At 48.5% G+C, this 20,559-nt stretch overlaps 1 protein-coding gene across 6 annotated transcripts in view; it reads left to right on the plus strand.

Moving 5' to 3' along the window:
- Ift43 (intraflagellar transport 43) overlaps positions 1 to 20,559 on the plus strand; it is a 76,466-nt gene that overhangs the window by 19,852 nt on the left and 36,055 nt on the right. For 3 of the 6 annotated variants that reach the window (NM_001134525.2, NM_001399448.1, XM_087552874.1), the window contains one exon: positions 8,306 to 8,370. The exons of 1 other annotated variant lie outside the window; for it this stretch is intronic. In NM_001134525.2, coding sequence (NP_001127997.1) covers positions 8,306 to 8,370 — 65 coding nt within the window. Of the gene's footprint in view, positions 1 to 8,305; positions 8,371 to 11,247; positions 11,332 to 20,559 lie in introns of all 6 variants that reach the window. 2 more of the 6 variants (XM_087552872.1, XM_087552873.1) reach the window with 1 other exon arrangement.

Below are 20,559 nucleotides of genomic sequence, written 5' to 3' on the forward strand. Positions count from 1 at the left end.
GTGCCTTCCTCCTTGATTGGGTCATCTGTTGGTGACAAAGAGAAGCATCTGGAAAAGGAGGGGATGGGACAAGGTGCAGCCTGCAGCCTGCACCAGACTCAGCTGGCATGGACCCTGGCCCTGCTGCCTTAGATTGTAAGCTGTGAAACTTGTGCTTTGCTATAGCTTTGTTGAGTTGCATCCACAAAAACTACCGACAGGCTATGTTACTCAAATACTTCCCGTTTACCTAAGGTGACATTTTCCTAGAGAATTAGTTGTTACCCTAGTGGTGTAGCCACTCCCCAGAACCATCCACTACCAAGTGTACCCTTATTTTCTATTCCAAAGCTGCTTTTATAAAAAAAAAGAATCCAGGATCCATTGGAGAACCGCAGCGCTCTGGTCCCGGCTCTGAAGCCACGTACGATTTTCCCATTCCTTTGCCTTTTTAATGGCTCTGGCTTTTTGCAGAGGTCTAACAGATGGCTCCCCAAGGTTTCCCATTCTAGATTCATTAGATTCTTTATTTCTGGTGTCATTTAACTTATTCCTCTCTTACCTGATTTCCAGCTTACTGGAAACCAGATCGGAAGGCTTGATTAGATTCCACAGGAACATTCTTGGCAGGGATCTTTCCGGGGTGGTGCTGTGCGCTTCAAGGGATGGCACGGCCTGTCCCATTGTTACAGCACAACTTGCTGGCTGAGCTGGGGTGGTGACAGACACGGCCTCCCACAAAACTCAGCACTTAAGGTGTAGGGCACATTTTGGTTTTGGAATCATGAAAACAGCCAGTTCTTCCCCGCCGGTTTTCCTCCCGTGCCTTCGGTGTCCATTAATGCCTAGATTTATACATTCCCTTCTTGTTTGTAAAACCAAATGAGGTCCATTTCAGTTTGTTCTTTCACAGAGAGCACTGTGTTTACTCTCAGAAGGGTTCAGTTGAAAGCTGAGGATCCATGGCCCCTCCTTGACCTTAAATCCACTGTGGGAAACACTCAGCTCGATGGCATCTTAGCTGGGAGACCCAGGGCTTAGGTGGGAGACTGACAGCCCTGGGGACACACGGGAGCAGAGGGAGGCGGAAGGGATACCTGCTCTCAGGGTGCGTGCACCTGCCTTGCTGGAGCAAGGAAGGAAGTTTGTTTTCAGTGACCAAAGTTTGAACGGAAGGTGGCTAGCGTGAACTTGGCACTAGCTCCCGCTCACCGGTCTCTTTGCACTGGGTGTTTGTGTGCTTCCATGGCTTTTTGAAACAGGTTGTCCTCTAGGTTGAGAGTTCAAATGAGCTGGATCCATCTTAGTTTAGGGATAGGTGGGAGTGGGGTGTTTCAGAGCTCCTGAGAGTATGAGCAAAGGCTCCAAACTCGAAAGGCTCCTTTTTTGGCACTGCCAGCATGTTTGTGTGTCGGCATCTTAGGAATCTGGGCAGCCATATAAAGATCAGAAATGAGCCTGACCCAGGAGGCTCCCTCTGACTTGGTAATTCCAGTTCGTTGAATCCCGGCCCACTCGGATGAGACCATATAAAGAGGCCGTTTCCTGAGGTTCCCGCGCTCTGCCTCACAGGCTCCTTTTTGTAGCATGCTGGTATTTCAGGACCGCAGCCACCGTCACGTGCTCTCACTCTTCACTCACAGTCATCCCTGCGCTGGGTTTATTTTTGGAGACAGCACATTTTTGCTTCTCTTGAGGAGCTATGCAGGGTCCTGCCCCCTCCGCCCATCAGCGGCAGCCCCAGTAGGCTGCGTTCATTTCCCACACTCCAGAGAGAACAAGGAGACACTGCCTGAGGGCGCCTGTCACCAGGCCTTATTTCTGACGTGTGTGATGTCACATATCTTTCAGCTCTTCTTTACAAGAAGAGAGAGATACACACGATGGGGAGGGGAGCAGGGCGATGGGGAGGGGAAGAGGGAGAGGTGTGTAATGTCACCCAGCACTAAGTCATCCAAAGTTGGAAACGGCTTTTCTGACTGATGTCTTGGGGACTTGCCTCTGGAGGTCACAGCTGGGAGGCAGGGGTCCTGCAGGCCCGAAGGCCCTCCCCAGCTCAACACTCAGAGCTCCAGCTGCTGTCACCCCCCTCCACTGGGGCCACAGATCCCTCTCCATCTCGCCTATCTGGTCTGACTGAGACCAGCAGAGACCTGAATGCACAATTCACCTTTTCCTTAGCTCCTCTACGCCTGAGTTCTCTCCACAGTGACCCACTCACTTAAAGGGAAAAAGTTTCCTGTGGTCCATCTTGGAAGGAGGCACTCAGTCTTCAAACAGGCTGAAACCGCACCACACTGTCTCCCTGCAGCTCATCACTGCAGAGCTGCCTGGGCGCACCGGGAGGCCTAGTCTACTCTCTTCCTGCCCGCACTCTGGAAGAGACGGCACTGCCACTCCTGTGTTGGGAGGAAAGAATACGTTATATAGGCCCAGAGACGTTCAGTGACAGAAGAGAGGCCAGACCCTCAACTTAGTGAGTCCCAGCTTATTCTTCAAATGACTACCTCGCCTTTCCCTTCATGTCCTGGGTTAGCACCATTCTCTCAGCCTTTAGCTGTGTACTGAGGACTTTGAGTAAGCATGTTAGAACACTTTTCAAGGTGCCCCAGGATGAAGGGCTCCATAAACCACCAGGGTGACAAGAAAGTGTACAAGTGACTGGAGCCACACTCACTGTACCTCAGAGGGTCTCACCTCAGTCTCAGCTTCGCCTCCCTGGAGCACTGTGCCCCCCAAGCCCCAGACTCTGCTTCTGGACCACTGCAGCCTCCTGGGTTTAGCTTCAACTTGGTGTCTGCTCACAATAGATTTCACACAGACCTGAACTTTGCTTCCTGTTGGCCTCATTGAACTAAGAGCATCTGAGGACAAGGATGGCATCCTTGTTTTCTTCCTCAGTGCCTGAGGAATGAAGCTGAAGTCTGTGGAAAAGTCCTTGTAATTTGGAAGAGTGGTTAATGAAGTCTGTCTCCTCCAGCCAGGATGTTTATGTGTGGCCGTGACAGGACTCATGGGCCTGGAGACTATTTCCAGACCTTGGGCTCAGTAGTGCACCCAGAGCATAAGCGTTCCTCACCAGCAGACAGATGTCTCTCCCTCTGAATGTGCAGCTCCTAGCTTTACAGGGTCCCAAGTCCCACCTGTCCTTCTGCATCCTCTTACAGTACCAACTTGTCAGCTCTGGGTTTAGAACAGCCACAGAAGGCATTTTCAGCAAGGTTTAACTGCAAAGATCCATTCTTCATATGGCTAGAACCATTCATGGGTGGGGGTGGGGCTGCACTGGGTAGGGAGAACGCAAGTGGAGCAGCTGCATTCATTCAACTCTTTCCACATAATGACTGTGATGGTGTGTGACAGCTGCCTCGCCCCCTCCACCCACTGCGTCTTCCCTGACACCAGGGCCTGTACCCTCAAGCTATGAACTAAAATCCAGCCTTCTACCTTCAAGTCTCTTGTTAGCTAATTCTTGAGAGCGGTAAACAAAGGCACACGTGCGCCTCCCGTCCACCCCAGTGCCTCTTGAGCTTCGCCAAGACGATGGTAGGCAGGACTCCTGCTGCCCACCTGTCTGCAGAGGGTCCCTCTGCATGGCCCCCTCTCCAGGCTGCTCTGGCATTTGTGGACAGTGAGGAACAGTCTACACAGTTGTGTGTTATGCCGACCCTGGGAGGCTTCTGCTGTTTGTGAGGAAAGCCTTTGATTTTAGAGCCGATGTCAAGCAGCTGGGCATGGAGGAGTGACTCGTATATGGCCAGCTCTCTGTTTCTCATTTGAGGGCTCCATTTTCCAGCTGGGAAAATGATAACTGTGGCTGTCACCTGTGGTTCTTCACTAACCCCCCCCCCAACTTCCCAGTGGCCATGGCTTTGTGGGGTGTGGTTAGAGGTGAAGTGTGTCACCTTAGTTACAGTGACTGAGGAGATCCAGCCTGCCTGAACTGGATCTGGCTCTAATCTGCTCCTCAAGTGATTGTGTATTTGATTCTGCTGCGATCTTTTCTGTGCTGACATTAGTAGAAGTAGCAACAGTGTTTGTAGAGGATCCGTGTCATCATTGCCTGGCATGTTCTACACACGTAACCCTCCCACCAACGCTTCTCCCCTCCATTAGGGACTACTCAAAGGCCACATTTCAGAAGAATCTATCACTCCAGCTCCTAGTCCACGCTGCCTCATCTTCCACCATCCTTTCCCAGGTCAGTCTCTGCCCCTCCTGTCATTGGGCCCACATCCAGAGTGGAGAAGAGATAACGTCAGGAGGGTCAGTTTCCTCTCTGCCCTGTTCTGAGAAAAATCTTTCAAACAGACTGGACACTCCCACAGAGGTTTACCTGAGTCCGTTCCCAATACCTGAAGCAGAGAAAATAGTCGGATACCACATACTCAGCCTCAGGCCTAGGTCCAACAAACTCAGCAGTTCTCACCCTTCCTCATGCTGTGACCCTTTAGCATAGTTCCTCATGTTATGGTGACCCCCAGCCATAAAATCATTTCCGTTGTTAGTGGATAATTCTAATCTTGTTACTGTTATGAGTTGCAATGTAAGTGTTTGATATTCAGAGTATCTGGCCTCTGTGGAAGGGTGGATTGACTCCCCCATCCCTGAAGATTGAGAGCCATGAACTAATTGCTAAGCCACAGTATGGTCATTTTGCCCATTGGCCACATAAGAAAAGATGGTGCTGCCTGTGTTTCTCAGAAATCTGCATAGCCCCTCCATTCATTTCTCACAGACAGAGCAGCACAGGGGGAATTCTGCATGAGGGGTAAAACCAGCCCCACAGTGCAGCAGTAACAGAAGGAACATTGGCAGGAAGGAGCCAGACTCAGTACTGCAGCTACCTGGCTCACATACCCCTGCCCCAGGGGATGGCCCCAGCCTTTCTGGAGATTCCAGTTTGTCAAGACAGCTGGAAACTGACTTTGAATGTGGAAATTTTCCAATTCTCAGATGGTATCATAAATTAAAAACAAACAAACAGAAGAAACTGTGGGGCCAAACAAAACATGGCAGTCAGTTAATAACGCTGCTGTGTTATCACCGGAGAGACTGGGCCATCGTTGGGTAGAGAGCCCACGGCACAGGGAGAGGGCTTTGGGCAAATTGGTTTAAAATTTAATTTTTAATAGATGTATTGGACTGTGTATGCATGTGTGCCCAAGTGAGTGTGCCTGAATGGGTGTGAATCTGTCCACACTCGTGGAGGCACAGAGTATCCTCTTCCTCTCCCCACCCATTTCTTTTGAGGCAGGGTCTCTCCCTGAGCCTGAAGCTTGAGCTTTCTTGGCTGGGTTGGAAGCCGGCAACCAGCCAGCCTCAGTCATCCTTTTGTCACCACTGTCCTCAGAGCTGGAGTTAGAAGGGTGACAAGATGTCCAGACTGTTCTGTGCACACTGGGATTTGAACTCTTGGTCCTTAGGATTACATCAGCACCTCTCTGTGTAGCCCAGGTTGGCCTTGAATTCATGAATCGGCCTCCCTAGTGCCGGCACAATAAAGGTGCACCATCTGGCCTGACCATAAATTGACTTACAACGTCTCAGGGGTGGGGAGACTCAGTTTGGGTCAGTTTGCTTCAGAATTTTGTCTCTTCACCTGAGACATACTTATACATGGCAAGAGACGAGACAAGGTCCTTTGATTCTGTTTGTCATTTTAGTGTTTCATAGTCTTGAGTCACCCAGGTTCAACCTGGTCTTCAGTGTTATACCGCTCCGTGCTGTCTGAAGGATCCCCCCACCCCCTTTCCTCAACTCTGGATTCCCTGGACAGGAAATCCAGTTGATTCGTTGCTGCTGTTTATCTCACTGTGTAACTCAGGCTAGCCTCAAACTTGGAATCCTCCTGCTTCAGCCTCTTGAATGCTAGGATTAGGGCTGTGTGTTATCACACCTAATCTAATTAGTTCTGCCTGGCTCCAGTACACCAGGATTCAGCCAGCTGTGTCTAAGGGGAAATGGGGCCAAGAATACATGGCTGCTTCTTCCAGGGGATTCGAGGGATGAGTGCACTGCCTCTGTGAATCTTTAGGTGCCCCCCACCCCCTGCTCCCTATAAACAGCTTCTTCACTTCTGTATTTTAAATGCCTCTAAGTGGGATCAACCTGCCAAGTCTTCTTCTGGCTCTGTTGCTAGCCCCTAGTGTAGAAGTCTGGGTTGGGTATTTTCTAAAGTTTCCCTTACATTTTCCAAGTGCTCAATAGAGGTGTAAGTATTTTATTTCAGGACTTGGATTCTTCTCAGTCATTTCTAGCAGGTCCTGGCTCATGTCACAGAAAGGCCCCGTATGTAAGTGGAACACATCTTTGCTAGGCCAGGGCACTGCTATACAGGTAGGAAAGAAACAAACAAACAAGACATCAAAAGCATAAAGGCGTCCAGGCATAGAGAAAGGGCATTTTCTTCAAATGGTCCTTGCTGGACTTTAGAAGGGAGTCATGAGGACACAACAGTTTGGTCCAGGGGTCAGCAAACCACATCCTTCCCCTCAAGGTTGGCCGACTGCCTGGTGTTAGAGTTTTTGTTTTGTTTTTGAAAGTCAGCTATACTCGCTTGTCTTAGTGTCTAAACTGTTTATTTCTCCCCAGCGTCAGGGTTCAGTAGGTGCAGCGGAGACTATGGCCCATGAAAGAAAGAGTTCTGTCCTAGTCCTTTGTAGAAGTCTGCAAACCCTGTTATAGTTCGTTTATCCAAACTCCTCCCCAGACTGAGAGCCACAGTTAGAGTTTTGTCAAGTTCTTGGAAAAAGAAAATTGATACTTCAGGAAACATTCCTGAAAGAATGCCGGGTAATTCAGAATAGGAAACACACTGTCCATCCCATCTGGCACAGGGGCTGGGAAGACTGCTGCTGGGTGGTTGTTAGTTAGGACATGCTAAATAAGAACCTGCAGTATGGCTTCTGGATGTGCCGATCGCAGCTGAGCACGTCCTGGCCAAATAGCCTGAGGAAAGTCGACCCCGTTGGCGTTGCCATGGTTATGTCCGCTAAGCCATCCTTACTCCTAAATCTTCATTTTACTACTTTCATTCTTATAAAAATAATATAAGTAGACCATTAAAAGTCAGAAAGTGCCTAACAGCAGGGGGATGGGACTTTAAGTTGTCCTCAATTGAGAATCCTTCATGATGTACACACAGCTACTGACCGGAAGCGTTTCCTACGTATCCTTGGGTCTTTTTGCAAACTCAGACCATTCCTACTGTTTTAAAACATGTTTTTAAAATTAATGTACATGAACTTTGATATGGTTTTATAATAGTTTTGCATTATTTGTGTACTGTTTTTATATATTCTCTCATTTTCCTCAGTTCCTCGCTGCTGACTGTTTTAGTTGCTGCCAAGTGTTTGTTATGCAGAAATGACACGATGTTCCTCTGTGTTTATGTCCCTGGGATAAGTTTCGGGTTTAGAACCTTAGGGCTGGAAAGAGAGGTCAGCGGTTAAGAGCACTGATGGCCCTTCCAAAAGACCTGGGTTCAATCTCCCTAGCACCCACATATGGCATGAGATGCTAGCATAACCACCTATTAACTCCAGTTCCAGGGGATCTGATGCCCTCCTTCTGGTTGTGATGAGCATTGCACACATGCAGTGCACAGACATGCAGGCAGAACAACTCCCACACATAAAATAAAAATGAAGAAATATTAGAAGAAAAACTTGGTTTCCTGCCTTAATAGGCATAAGCAGACTGGAGAGATGGCTCAGTTGATAAAGCGTCAGATTCTCAGAACCCACATTAAAAAGGAGCTGGCGTGGCAGTGTAGTCCTGTATTCCCTGGGAGGCAAAGACATGTAGATCCTTGAAATGCATTGCTCAGTCAGGATAGCCTCATCAGCGAGATTCACATTCAGTGAGAGACCATGTCTGAAGAAGTCAGAGTGGGAAACAATAGAGGAAAGGCACCTAGTGTCAGTCTCAGGCCTCCGTACACGTGAGCACAATCTCCTGCCACCCCCCCCCCCCACAGTACATGCACATACCTCCAGTGCCACGTGCACACATGTTGGAAATGCAGCTCATTGGTACAGTTTGTGCTTAGTATGAATGAGGCACTGGGATTGATCTCCAGCCCTGGGGAGAAAAATCTTGAGTTTTTTTAAGTCTTTAGTAGACATTGCCAAGCTGTCCATCAGGAACAGTGTGCCAACTTTTGCACCCAGCAGGAGGGGTGAAGGAGGTACCCGGTTGTTATAGTAAATTCGAGTTTATTTTGTATTTTATTGGGTGGACTTGGTTTAGGTGACATGAACCTGGTACTCTGGTGTTTGGAGGCACAGGTTACATGACTGTCACTCTGGCTTCTCTCACACAGACTCCCCCACCAAAACCACCTCGGAGGCAGGGCGGCTGGGCAGATGAGTCCATGAAGGTGGCAAAGTGAGTACGCAGCTCCTCAGGGCAAGTCCGGGTGGGTATGGTGGTGTGGAGACGGGGAGGTACACCTGTGTTGTCCTTCTTTTGTAACCTTAATAAGGCAAGTCACGCTGCTTAACATGTACAATATAACTGCTGTTAGTGTAGGCACAGAGTTCTGCATCTGTCACCCAGTCAACCTTAGAATGTTGTTCTCCCATCCCATCAGGAAGCCCAGTACCCCTTAACAGCCCCTTATCACATCACCCCTACTCCCCAGCCCTGGGCAGCAGCCAGTGTCTGCCTCTGATGTGCTTCTTCCAAGGTTCGTGTCAGGGGGACCCCCATTCTTCCGTCCTTTATGACTCTTCTCTTGCTTGGCAGACCATTTTCAAAGTTTAGGCCTGCTCTGTCCATTTCTTCAGGTGGACCTGCCTGGTGGTGGCTGTGGCTGACCTCTGTAGTGTGTCTCATTTGTGACGAATGAGGCAGGTGTCCCCTCACTGCCTACTTGGCATCTCTTGTTTACCATGAGCTGGTGCTGGGAGCTGGTAGGCGTACTGGCCCAGGATAATTCTGTACTGTCTCATCTTCCTGTCCTCTTCAGAGTTCCTGGAAGGATTAACCAGTGTCACAGGCCTGTGGCATCCTTGAGCTGTGTGGGGCTGTGGATATGGGTCCATTCTCACCCAGCTGGATAAGCCTCTGGTTGGAGACATCCGTCCAGATGCCTCTGACAGGGTGGCATGGGCAGAAGCAACATGACCGCCGGTGTTCTAGAATCACACCCCACCCCTGGCTTTTGCACAGCTTAGGCCAGTGGCCTTCTGGTTCCATGTTGAGAGGTGACAGAGCACAGTGATCGATAGCACAGATTCTGGAAATGGAATGCTGGTTCAAATCCTAACTATGCTGTGTATTACACCGCAGAGACTCTGAGCAAGTGATTGATTAGGCTATTTGGTTTCTGCATCTTCGTCTCTGCGGCAGGGTTAAAATAGCTCTTACCTCAAGGGCCTGATGCGAGGATCTAATGGGTTCCCAGAAGAAAAAGAAACCCATAGGAGGCCTAGGCAGACACTGGCTGCTGCTATGGGGATGACTGCGTCTCGTGCTCTCATCCCTTCAGGTAGCTTTGCCTATATTTCTCCACAGGTGTTCTGGCAGATGGTAGAGCTTATGCCTCTCCTCAGGGGATTGTTAGAGAGTCCTTCCGGGTTAAAGACCTATGCTCTCATGCTGGGCTTGTTGGTTTGTTTCTGAGACAATATTGCCTGGACTGGCTTCTAGCTCAAAGGATGACCTTGAACTTTTCTGATCCTCCTGCCTCCTGCAGAGCGCTGGGATGGCAGGTGTGTTCTGCACAGGGTAGGGATCAAACCCAGGGCTTTGTGTACTGCTAGACAAGTACCCCACCAACTGAGCGACGTCCCCGGCCTGACAAGTACCCCACCAACTGAGCGACGTCCCCAGCCTGACAAGTGTTTTTGAGTCTGGAACGGAGCTGGGACTCTTAGGCCATCCAGGATAAGCTGTACGGCTCTGGGATGATTTCCAAATGACTTGTCTTGAGCCAGGGAGGATGGTCCCCCACTTCTTCTACCATCGGTTTGCACATGGATGGCCACATGAACTTTGGTCATCACTTAAAGCCTCAGGCGTCTGACTCAGACTCACCCGGGTGTGAATTAGGATTGCAGCACTGACTACAACAGCAGTGTACAGTTAGGGATGTTACATAGCCCAGAAAATAGTGGTAATGCATGTGGCACAGGCTTCTGTGAGGCCGGAACACGCAGCACAGGAGAAGCACTCAGCGCAGTGGTGCGCCCAGCCATGTGTGGCTGTTTATGTAGTGTGCGTAAGGCCCTGATTTGATCCCCGCACAAGAAACAACAAATCCAACAGTGGTGCTTAAAAGTAAGGTGACAGTGCGGACCTTTCTTAGTCACAGGATTATACGTTAGGAAGGCATCACATGGGCAGTACTGGCCGCCGCCTGCGGCTCCTGTTGTGAATCTCTGCTTTCAGCAGTTCTGGGGTGGGCAGCTTGTAGGCTGGACAGCTTTGACTGCCCATGTTTTTTGTGGATTCCTCAAGTGTGTTTGTTGTTGTGTGAGCCAGTTAGTCAAGGCCAGGCTGACACAAAGAATACTGTTGGATATTTTTCTAGTCTCTGCCTTTGGTCCCATTTTACAGATAAAGTAAACCAACCGAGTTGACTGTAGGTTGACAGGGGCAAGTACTCTGTTCATTCAGAGTTCCCTTCCAAAGGTGGGATCACAAATCCACTTTGTTTTTAATGCCTTGCCTTAAGCCTTAGCTGTAAGGTAGACAAAACATTGTCCACTACACCAGTGGAGTGGCCACCTGCCAAAGGTATTTAAGACACATACCGAGATGTACAGTCTTAAAGAGGAGACATCACCCATAATTAGAATGTCTTCAAAATGATGACACTGTTACAAAGGTTCTACAAAGCTGTAGCTCAGTAGAAGAGAGTTTGCCTGGCAGGTAGGAGGCTCCAGGTTCTGTCCCCAACACTAGAAGAAGAAAAGCCCACCAGCAGGATATGCTTCTTTCCCCTGGAACCCATCCTCCCAGCCTCTCCTCCTCTTCCCGTCTCTGTGTTTTCCCTAACCACTTCCTGGTCAGGAAATGCTGTAGATGTTACAACATTTACCCCTGAGTACTAAAGGAAGCGTCTTCCAGCATAGGCACGGAAGAATCTTGATCACTAGGTCACTTGTGTAGTTAACTAATAGTATATATTTACATTTAATTTCCCTATTTGTCCCTAGAATGCCTTTGTAGCTCTGGAATCCGGAGTCCACACTATAGTTAGTTCTGGCCCCCACACCCCCTTTCTAGTTTTGCTTTGTTTTGTTTTGTTTTTTCGAGACATGGTCTTTCCAGCCCAGGAAAGCTGTGGAATGCTGTGGATGACATGGACGGTCGGAGGAGTCCAGCCCAGTTCCTCACAGGGTCAGTCTTTAGATTTTTCCCGTTTGTCATGATCAAATTCAGTTGATGGTCTGGGGCAAGAGCAGGCAATACTGTGCTCTTCCTCCTACCTAACATGAAGAAGGCCTAGGACTGAGGACAGCCCTGGGTTAAAGGTGGCGGGTGTGATTGCTTAGCTCTGCTGGGGACCTAGGGCGCTTCCCCTCAGGAAGTCCTGTTCTTCTTTAAGGACGGATAGTGGTTGTCTTTGTCTTAGGGTGCTGGGTGGAGCCTGTTCTCCATGTTTTTCCTAGCGGCTTTAGAGTCTATTAGTGTTTTTGTGTGACTCAGGATGCTCTAGTGAGAGCCATAGCACAAGGTTTGTCCCCTCTCCTGGGAAAGCTAGATTCTAAGTGAAGACATCAGACATCTCTAGTCAAAAACTCAGGAATCAGTTGCCAAGGAGCCCAGGGCAAGTACGAGGCAGACAGCATGGGTCGTACTGGCCGTGTGACGTCAGAGTAGATGGAGGTCAAGCTGGCCGGGTTCTGAGAGATGGCCACTCACAAGGATATTCAGGATTAAGCTTTAGTGTTGGGAGGCGGTTGGATTTGACAATTCACACTGGTAAATGCTTACTTCCGACGCCTTGGGGATGACCGTAACTGCACAGTGCCTGGCTACTGTAAGGACTTACCAGACCCCAGGAGCTCAGATGATGCACATTCCACTAGGCTTCCCAGGGACATTCTTTCTGATGTCTAAGGTCAGATGGCAGCTTGACAAAGTTCTTGGTGACAGCTTTTTCTGGTTAGATCCACAAGTGGTCTTCCTTCAGGATCCGTACACAGGGAGAGAGAAATCCGGTTTCTCTTCCTCTCACCCTTCATGAGAGCTCCATTTTTGTGACCTCGGCCCAGCCTGTTACCACCTGCAAACACTGTCACCTTAGGGATTAGGGTTTCAACATAAGAATTTGGGACTGGAGAAGAAACAACTCCTAGCTATGCCTTGTACACGCATTGGACTGACTTAGTCCAGTAGGTTCCATTCATCGCAGTAGGACAAATCAGAGTTACAGGCAGCTGCATGTCTCTAGTGGGAAGAAGAGGGCTGTTATGACTCTGACTAATGAGCTTGCGGCCAACACACAGGAGATCCTGTGGTACCTTTGTTCAGAGTGGGAAACATTCAAGACAAAGCAGTGGGGGTGAGGAGGCTTAGCCCTGGGAGATACCATGTTCTAGAACCCAGGCTCACTCCAAGATACAGGACAGGATTGACTTGAGGAATGGCCTGGGATGGGACATAACTACCTGTCCCTTCTCCTGGCTCGAAAGCATTAGCTGTGCCAAAGCCACCATCTTGGAGTCAGCGGCCTGAAGTTGTCTGTGAACTGTGACACTTAAAAGAATGGATGGGTCCCTGGCATCGCCATGTGCATAGAGCTGAACACAGGGGAACTGAGCCTGGAGGGAGAAGAAAGGCCTCTGACTGAGTTTTGTCTCAAAGTGTCTGTTTTTGGGTTTGTCCCTGCATTGATCTGCAAGGGAATGAGGCAAGTAACGGCCCCTCAGGGACTTTGAGGACTTTGTTCTCAATGTCAGCCGTCATTTTCAATCACCCTCTCCCTCCCAGCCATTAATTTTGGCCCAGGATCATGGGGACTTGTCCATCTATCACTCCTAATTGACACTAAATGATCTGTCAGTTTATTGATGAACGGCAGGAGTGGAATTGTCACAATATATTTTACTTTCCAACAACTCCTCCTGACAATTTTACCTTGTCCATCTCGCTCTGCTCACATAAATCTCCATTGGCCGCTCGCTCCTGCTCCAGGGCTGCTCTGGTGCCAGCCACTTCCACACCGGCCGCACGTGTCAAGGACATCAAGATGGCGGGAGAGCTGTGTGCTGGTCCCGAGGTTACCTCCTTCCCTCCTCCTCCCCTTTTCTTCCTCTCTTTTAATGGCATAGATGTTCCAAGAATACTAAAGGGTTTCTTTCCTCTCCCTCTGTCATTGCCCTAGTGGAGTCTCTACCTTCTTGTTAGCAGCGAGTAGTTAATTCTTATTAAGTTACAGAAGTGTGAAAGGCAAAAACTCAGCGGGCTGGGGGGCTCGGCAGTCTGTAAGCACAGCTGCAGGCACGGGCTCTGTCCTCTCAGCCAGCCGTGTTACAGCCTGCTCAGCCCCACCGCAGCCTGTTCATTAGGAAGGAGTCACGGGCGTAGGTGTGCTGGGGCTTCCCTCCGTGTGCTGTGTGTGGTTCTGCGGATGCAGGCACGCTGTGATCTTCTGCCCTTGGGCCAGCGCCAGGCCTTGTGCTGCCAACACCTGAGGCTGTCATGCCTCTGAGACGTCTTCTCCATCCACCCCAGCTTGCCACTCAGAGGGTTCATTTCGCACTCCGTGACGTGAAAGATGGGGAATTGCTGTTAGACGTAGGCACTGATAAACAGTTCGTCTGATGAAGAATACATGGAAATCCCGAGGCAAGTGGAGCAGCCTGACAGTGCTGCTGAGTCCCTCCCTCCCTCCCTCCCGCGGGAGATCACTTTGTTCCTTGATGAGGACTGCTTTCCTTTATCAGTCACCATGCTGGTTTGTGCCCATCAAAATTAATAATAATCCCTTAATGTTAATCTCATATCCAGTTCATAAGTAATTTCACTGTAGCTTGGTAGAGTTGGGCTGTAAAAAGGGAAAATCAAGAATCAAGGCCCACACTTCGATTAGCTGTTAGGTCCTTCTCATTTGTGCTACACTCCCCTCCCGCTTCCCCGTGCCTTTTTTTTTTTTTTTTTTTTTTTGCTAGGTGGAGAGCAGAAGGTAAGAAACTTAGCCCATAGAGAGTCCTATATTCTGGATTTGAACCATTTCTTCTGAGTTGTCATGTTTAAATTGTTTCTCCATCTCCCCATGGCCTTGTTCCAAGGGAGAGTTAGAGCTTGATCTAGCTGGAGATTCAAACTATGTGCACTATTGTGGTTGAAGTACTTCATTGCATGAAGCCCAGGTGTGAGGAGGCCCAGGTGTATGGAGGCCCAGATGTGTGAGGAGGCCCAGGTGTGTGGAGGCCCAGGTATGTGGAGGCCCAGGTGTGTGGAGGCTCAGGTGTGTGGAGGCCCAGATGTGAGGAGGCCCAGATGTGAGGAGGCCCAGGTGTGTGGAGGCTCAGGTGTGTGGAGGCCCAGGTGTGTGGAGGCCCAGGTGTGAGGAGGCCCAGGTGTGAGGAGGCCCAGGTGTGTGAGGAGGCCCAGGTGTGTGAGGAGGCCCAGGTGTGTGAGGAGGCCCAGGTGTGTGAGAAGGCTAGATGTGGGAAGTACAGGTGTGGGAAGTGCTGATATCTACCTGTTCCACTTTAATCTGTGGTCAACAGGGTTAGTCATGTGTGGCCTTCCACGCCACCATTCTATTCAGACTCCTAATGTGTGTAGTATCCATTGGTGAGAGTTGCTTAAGGAAGTGGTTTCAGTAAAGGCTATTATGTAGTGGGAGTTTTAATTTTTCACTGATTGAAAATTATTCTCCTCAATGATTAGATTGTCCAAAATATAATCTGTCCTTGATATCCTGCCTCTCTCTCAGTAACCTTGTTAAACTTCAAACTTATGCAAAGGTATGAATGGTCCAGTGAACGCCCACATCCCTTCACCTGAAGGAGCACTGTAAGTGTGAGCACTGCAAGTGTGTGTACCTGTGAATGTGTATACCTGTGTGAGTACCTATGGGCATGTGTACCTGTGAGCGTATGTACCTGTGAGCGTATGTACCTGTGAGCGTGTGTACCTGTGAGCGTGTGTACCTGTGAGTGTGAGTACCTGTGAGTGTATGTGTCTGTGAGCGTATGTGTCTGTGAGCGTATGTACCTGTGAGCATGTGTACCTGTGAGTATCTGTGAGTGTGAGTACCTGTGAGTGTATGTGTCTGTGAGCATGTGTACATGTGAGCCTGTATAACTGTGAGCATATGTACCTGTTATCATGATTATCTGTGTGAGTACCTGCGAGTGTGTGTACCTGCGAGTGTGAGTACCTGTGAGTGTGTGTACCTGAGAGTATGAGTGCCTGTGAGTGTGAGTACCTGTGAACATATATAACTGTGAGCATGTGTATCTGTGAGTACCTGTGAGTGTATCTGTGAGTGTGTGTACCTGTGAGCCTGTGTACCTGTGAATGTGTGTACCTGTTTTCATGTTTATCTGTGTATTTGTGGGTGTGAGTACCTGCAAGTGTGAGTATGTGAGCATGAGTACTTGTGACTGTATTTACCTGTTACCATGTTTATCTGTGTGTGTATCTGTGAGTGTGAGTACCTGTGAGTGTGAGTACCTGTAAGCCTGGATACCTGGGAGTCTGTGGCTCCTTCCTAGTTGTCCAGGTGCTCTTGTCCTTATTGTTCACTGAGCACCTTGGGGCTGCTGCCATTCCCTCTGCATTGCTAATAACTAGAACAGAGTTACTAACGATTGTTGCTCATTTTCTGTGCTTCTGGGCCTTTAATGCTCAACCCACACAGATGCACGGAATATAATTGATCTGTGAGTGAATATTCTGGGTATTGTTCTTTGCTCCATTATTAAGAAGGAGCGTGTCCCCGAGTCCAAAGAAAGAAAGTCCTTAACTTTTGACTTCTAGATTTTCACTAACGAACACAATTTTGCTTGTTTGGATTTCAAGAAAAACAAAATAAACTTGGAAGTCTTAAAAATTGATTTTGTACATGTTAGCTTTACCTAAAAAGAAACCAGAACTGGGGAGTTCTGGGCACCAAGAGTTACTTGAGTCTCAGGTTAGTCACCTATGAGGTGATAAGGGTCCAAGATTGACTTGTGCACACACACATTCTTATTCATATTCTCTCTCTCTCTCTCTCTCTCTCTCTCTCTCTCTCTCTCTCTCTCCCTCCCTCCCTGCACATGTACACACACGCATACAGCATGCATGTCCTAACCAGTTAACTGACACATCTGTATGACTTTCAGAGATGTTCATGTGAACTCCTTGTTTGTATATCTGTCTTAACAGTATGTGCTCTCTCTCTCTCTCTCTCTCTCTCTCTCTCTCTCTCTCTCTCTCTCTCTCTCTCTTTATTTTCCTATAGTAAGCTTCTGAGATACTCTAAGCTTAGAAAAGATCACTTTTTAGCACATATTCTGTAAGACCCTCTGTTGTATATCACTCCTCCTGGGGAGACATGAACAAACATCTACTCACCAAAGTATGAACACTACCAAAATCCAAAGTAAACCAGTGAATTGTATTGGGATTTCTTGAAAGTGACTTTGTAAGGGATGACTTATTGGAGCAAGAATTACTCAAAGACAGCTAAGTCACCAGAGCCTATTCAACCATGGGTGACAGCTCATGAAAGCTGGAAAGAGGAGCACACCGTGCAGCCTTCTGGCATTTCAACAGGTTGGAGTGTCTCTTACAGACAGCTTGGCTGGTCTGAGTCTCTTCTAGGTGCCTCAGCTAGTTGTCCAGATAGCTCTGCCTGTCTGAGAGTATCTCCTAGCAATTCTTACTGCTACTGTATGCTTGGAGATGGATGGATGAATCTAGTCAGTTTCAGGAACTTCCTGAAGGTGTTGAGTTATCTCTGCCCTGCATTTAAAGAGCTTTCCAAACAATGGAATCTTAGAACACCTAGGACTTTAGGAATTTTACAGTAATCTAGAAAGTTTTGTCCCTTCTGGAAATTGCCTCAGTTTCCTTAACAAAACACCCTCCAAGAATAAGTTCTGTTTTCCTCTAAATGTATATTCAGAGCCTGTGCTGAAAGAAGGTAGAAGACCACGTAGAGAGGTTTTTGTTTAATGAATTTAGAAAAATCACAATCAAGCCGGGCATGCTGACGCAGGCCTATAACTTCAACTACTTGGGCTGCTGAGCCAGGGAGATTGCAAGGCCAGTCTGGACAGCTCAATGAGACCTTGTCTCAAAACTGAAAAAGAAGCCAGAGGAGGCTGGGGACGAGCTCGGTGGTGGAGCTGGTGCTTGCCCGGCCCCACAGGCAGTCTCTTCTGCAAAAGTAAGCATGAGTAAGCAAGCCCCACAGTTAATCCTAGTTAACTTTAATCTACCTGCATTGTCTGTTACTAGATAACTGATATATTCAATACGACCCAAAGAGAAACTAAATATAAGTAGCACCCAGCCTGTGTGCATCGAACTAAGAAGTGAAAAGCAAGGATCCTCTTGGAAGTAGGGAACTCGGGCTGGTGTGTCGGGCCTTTCTGCCCTGTCCCCCAGCACTCTTACTCTCCCAGGGAGTTTGTTTGTTTGTTTGTTTGTTTGTTTGGGAGCTGATAGGGAAGGAGTGAGAATGATGGGCGGATCATGTCAGAAGAGGATGCCCCTTCCCACTCAGCCCTGCAGCCTCATTGCAGGGAGAAACTCCCCAAATCTCTTCCTAATGTTAGGAAAGGCAAGCACTGGAGATGGGCCCTCTGTCCAGCACAGACAGCAGCCCGGGTGGGCCTTCTGGGGTTACTTGTTGCATTTTTATGGAGGAAAGCCTGGGCTTAATCCTGAAGTAGAGGGCCCGCAGAGATGGCTCATGGGTAAAAAGCAGGGCATGCTCTTCCAGAGGATAGGGTTCAATTCCCGGCACCCACATGGCAGCTCACAACAGTCTGCAACTCCAGTTCCAGGGATCCAACACCCTTATACAGACATATATGCAGGCAAAACACTAATGTATATAAAATAAAAATAAATAAATTGTAAAAAAAATAAAACCTAAGTATAACCAGACTGAGGATCCCAAAAGGAGGGGAGCAGGAGGACATGCAGAGGCTTTGCAAGTTTGCTTCATGTCTTTTTGTTTTTTTCCTGAGACAGGATTTCACTCCATAGCCAGGAACTCACTATATAAGCCAGGATGGCCTCTGTTTCCGGTGTGGTGGGATTACAGGCATATACCACCATGCCACACTTAATATCGTGTGTGTGTGTGTGTGAGAGAGAGAGAGAGACAGAGAGACAGAGAGACAGAGAGAGAGAACGAACTCTGGATAGATTTTACTTAAATAAGAAACAACATAGTATAGAATTTAAAAAATACAAAATGGTAGATGAAATAAGGAATGAGAATCTCATTCCTGCCTTCCATCCTGGAAGCAACCACAGTTACCGCATGTGCATATGTGCGTGCGTGTGTGTGTGCATATGTGCATATGTGCGTGTGTGTGCGTGTGCGTGCGTGTGTGTGTGCATATGTGCATATGTGCGTGTGTGTGCGTGTGCATGCGTGTGTGTGTGCATATGTGCATATGTGCGTGTGTGTATGTGTATGTGTGTGTGTGCGTGCGTGTGTGTGTGTGTGCGTGTGTGCGCGCGCGCACATACAAATACCAGTTAATGTATTTCCCTTCGTACCCTGACACAGAGGCAGCAGCACTCATCTGGACTTTCCTGTCTGGATCTCAGAGTGCTGCCCCTTACCAGTCTTTCCAAATCTCCCTGTGAGGTGGGAAGGAGAGAGACCAAGAAAGCAGCTATCGTATGACCCCTGGGAAGTTTCACAGTAGCTTTTAAATGCACATGGGGCTAGGCTAGAGAAGAGGTACGACATGCACCCCACTCTGTCTTGTGATTTGGGGGGCACTTTCACACACCTCCACTTGGGACAGAACCAGGATGTTCTGCGCAGTCAGTCACAGCTTGGGGCCCTTTGTAGTGTCACAAAGCCACTTCGCTGGTGCAGCGCATGGGCGAGATGTGACTTCGCGACTGCACTGCTGCCAGGTGCTTCCCAGCTCACAGCAGCATTTAGCTCTGCAAAGTGGACCAGTTGGCTGCTAAGTGGCCCTCGCCACCTCTCTCTGGAGCACAGACACCTGGCGCCCCAAGGGGCATCAAGGAGAGGAAAACTGACCGTCTGATCTGAACTTGGTATCTTCCCATGTGCACAGGGAGAGGACATCTGGAACCCCATGGGGCAGCTTTCTAAGGCCCGTGGTCCACAGGTTCTTGTCCTGGTAGCTGTGTGCTAGCCTGGTGGACCCAGGGATGAGTGCCAGCACTCTCACCTTCCCAGCCTGCTATTAGCCCCTCTCTCATGGTAACCTTTTCTCAGCTACGCCTTGTCTTCATTGTAATTTAAAGTCCAGCTGTGTTTCTAGAATGAATTCTTACATGTCCTTTGAAGACTTTGACCTTTAGTCTTTCATAGTATCTAGTTTTGCAAAACTGAAGGTCTCTAGTCACTACAGCTGTTCACTTCTTACAACTGCAGCCGGGATGCCCCCAGAGACCGGGAGTGGAACGAACAGTCCTCGTAGTCGGCCTTGAATAACCACAGGCAAAAAGCTGATCTCCCATGGAGCATTCCTTGCTCTCTGGACTTTCCATAGTGCAAAGGGCCCCTCTCTAGAAAGTTCAAACCCATGTCTTTTCACCTGTCCAATTCTGCTGTTGCCAGAAGAGCCACTTGGCATCTGTGTAAACCCCTGCACTGCTGGAGAGCTCACAACCACCTTAGATTCCACACTTTAAAAATAAAGCCATTAGCCTGGTGTAAAACTGCAAACAAGACAGAACTAAAGTAAACTTACTTCCCCTACTGTCTCTCCAATCCTGGTCATCTCTCTAGAGCTGATTCCCAGGATCAGGACTGTCTGTCAGTGTCTTGGAAAACTTCAGGAGATGCACAGATGGCCCCTGACCAGTGACAGGTTGGCAGGTGACTTCTGATGTGTGTGTGTTTGTATGTGTGTGTGTGTGTGTGTGTGTGCATGTGTGTCTATGTATATGTGTGTCTGCGTGCGTGCATGCGTGTGTCTGTGTGCATATGTGTCTATGTGTGCGTGCATGCGTGTGTGTGTGTGCGTGTGTGTGTGGCTTGAAAGCAGTATATGTAAGTAGAAACTGCACTCTGAGTCTCAGGTTTAGATCTTTCTCTGGGCTCGCCATAGTGTGGAGCTCTTTGGAGATGCTGGGTAACAGTGGAGTGCAGTTCTAGGCCTGCCACATGATTGTGATGCCCACCCCGAATGCTGCAGTGTGCCATGCTAAACGCTGCACGTCCATCTGGTTGGGGTGCTCTCTGCATTTTAGTACCTTCACTGAGAAATTGAAGGCCGTATTATAAAATGTGTATACGCCCTTGCATATGGACACACCACATATACAATTTAAATAAGAATGTTAAGCATTCTGTGTTCTGTACCTTGTCTTTTTATTGTTGTATTTTCTCTTAATGGTAATTGTATCTTGAAGGTCTTTAGGGCTTTTTCCTTTTTCTCCTTTCTTTTTTTGGGG

The sequence above is a fragment of the Rattus norvegicus genome, chromosome 6, assembly GCF_021556685.1.
Source record: "Rattus norvegicus strain SHRSP/BbbUtx chromosome 6, alternate assembly SHRSP_T2T, whole genome shotgun sequence".
Taxonomy (NCBI): domain Eukaryota; kingdom Metazoa; phylum Chordata; class Mammalia; order Rodentia; family Muridae; genus Rattus; species Rattus norvegicus.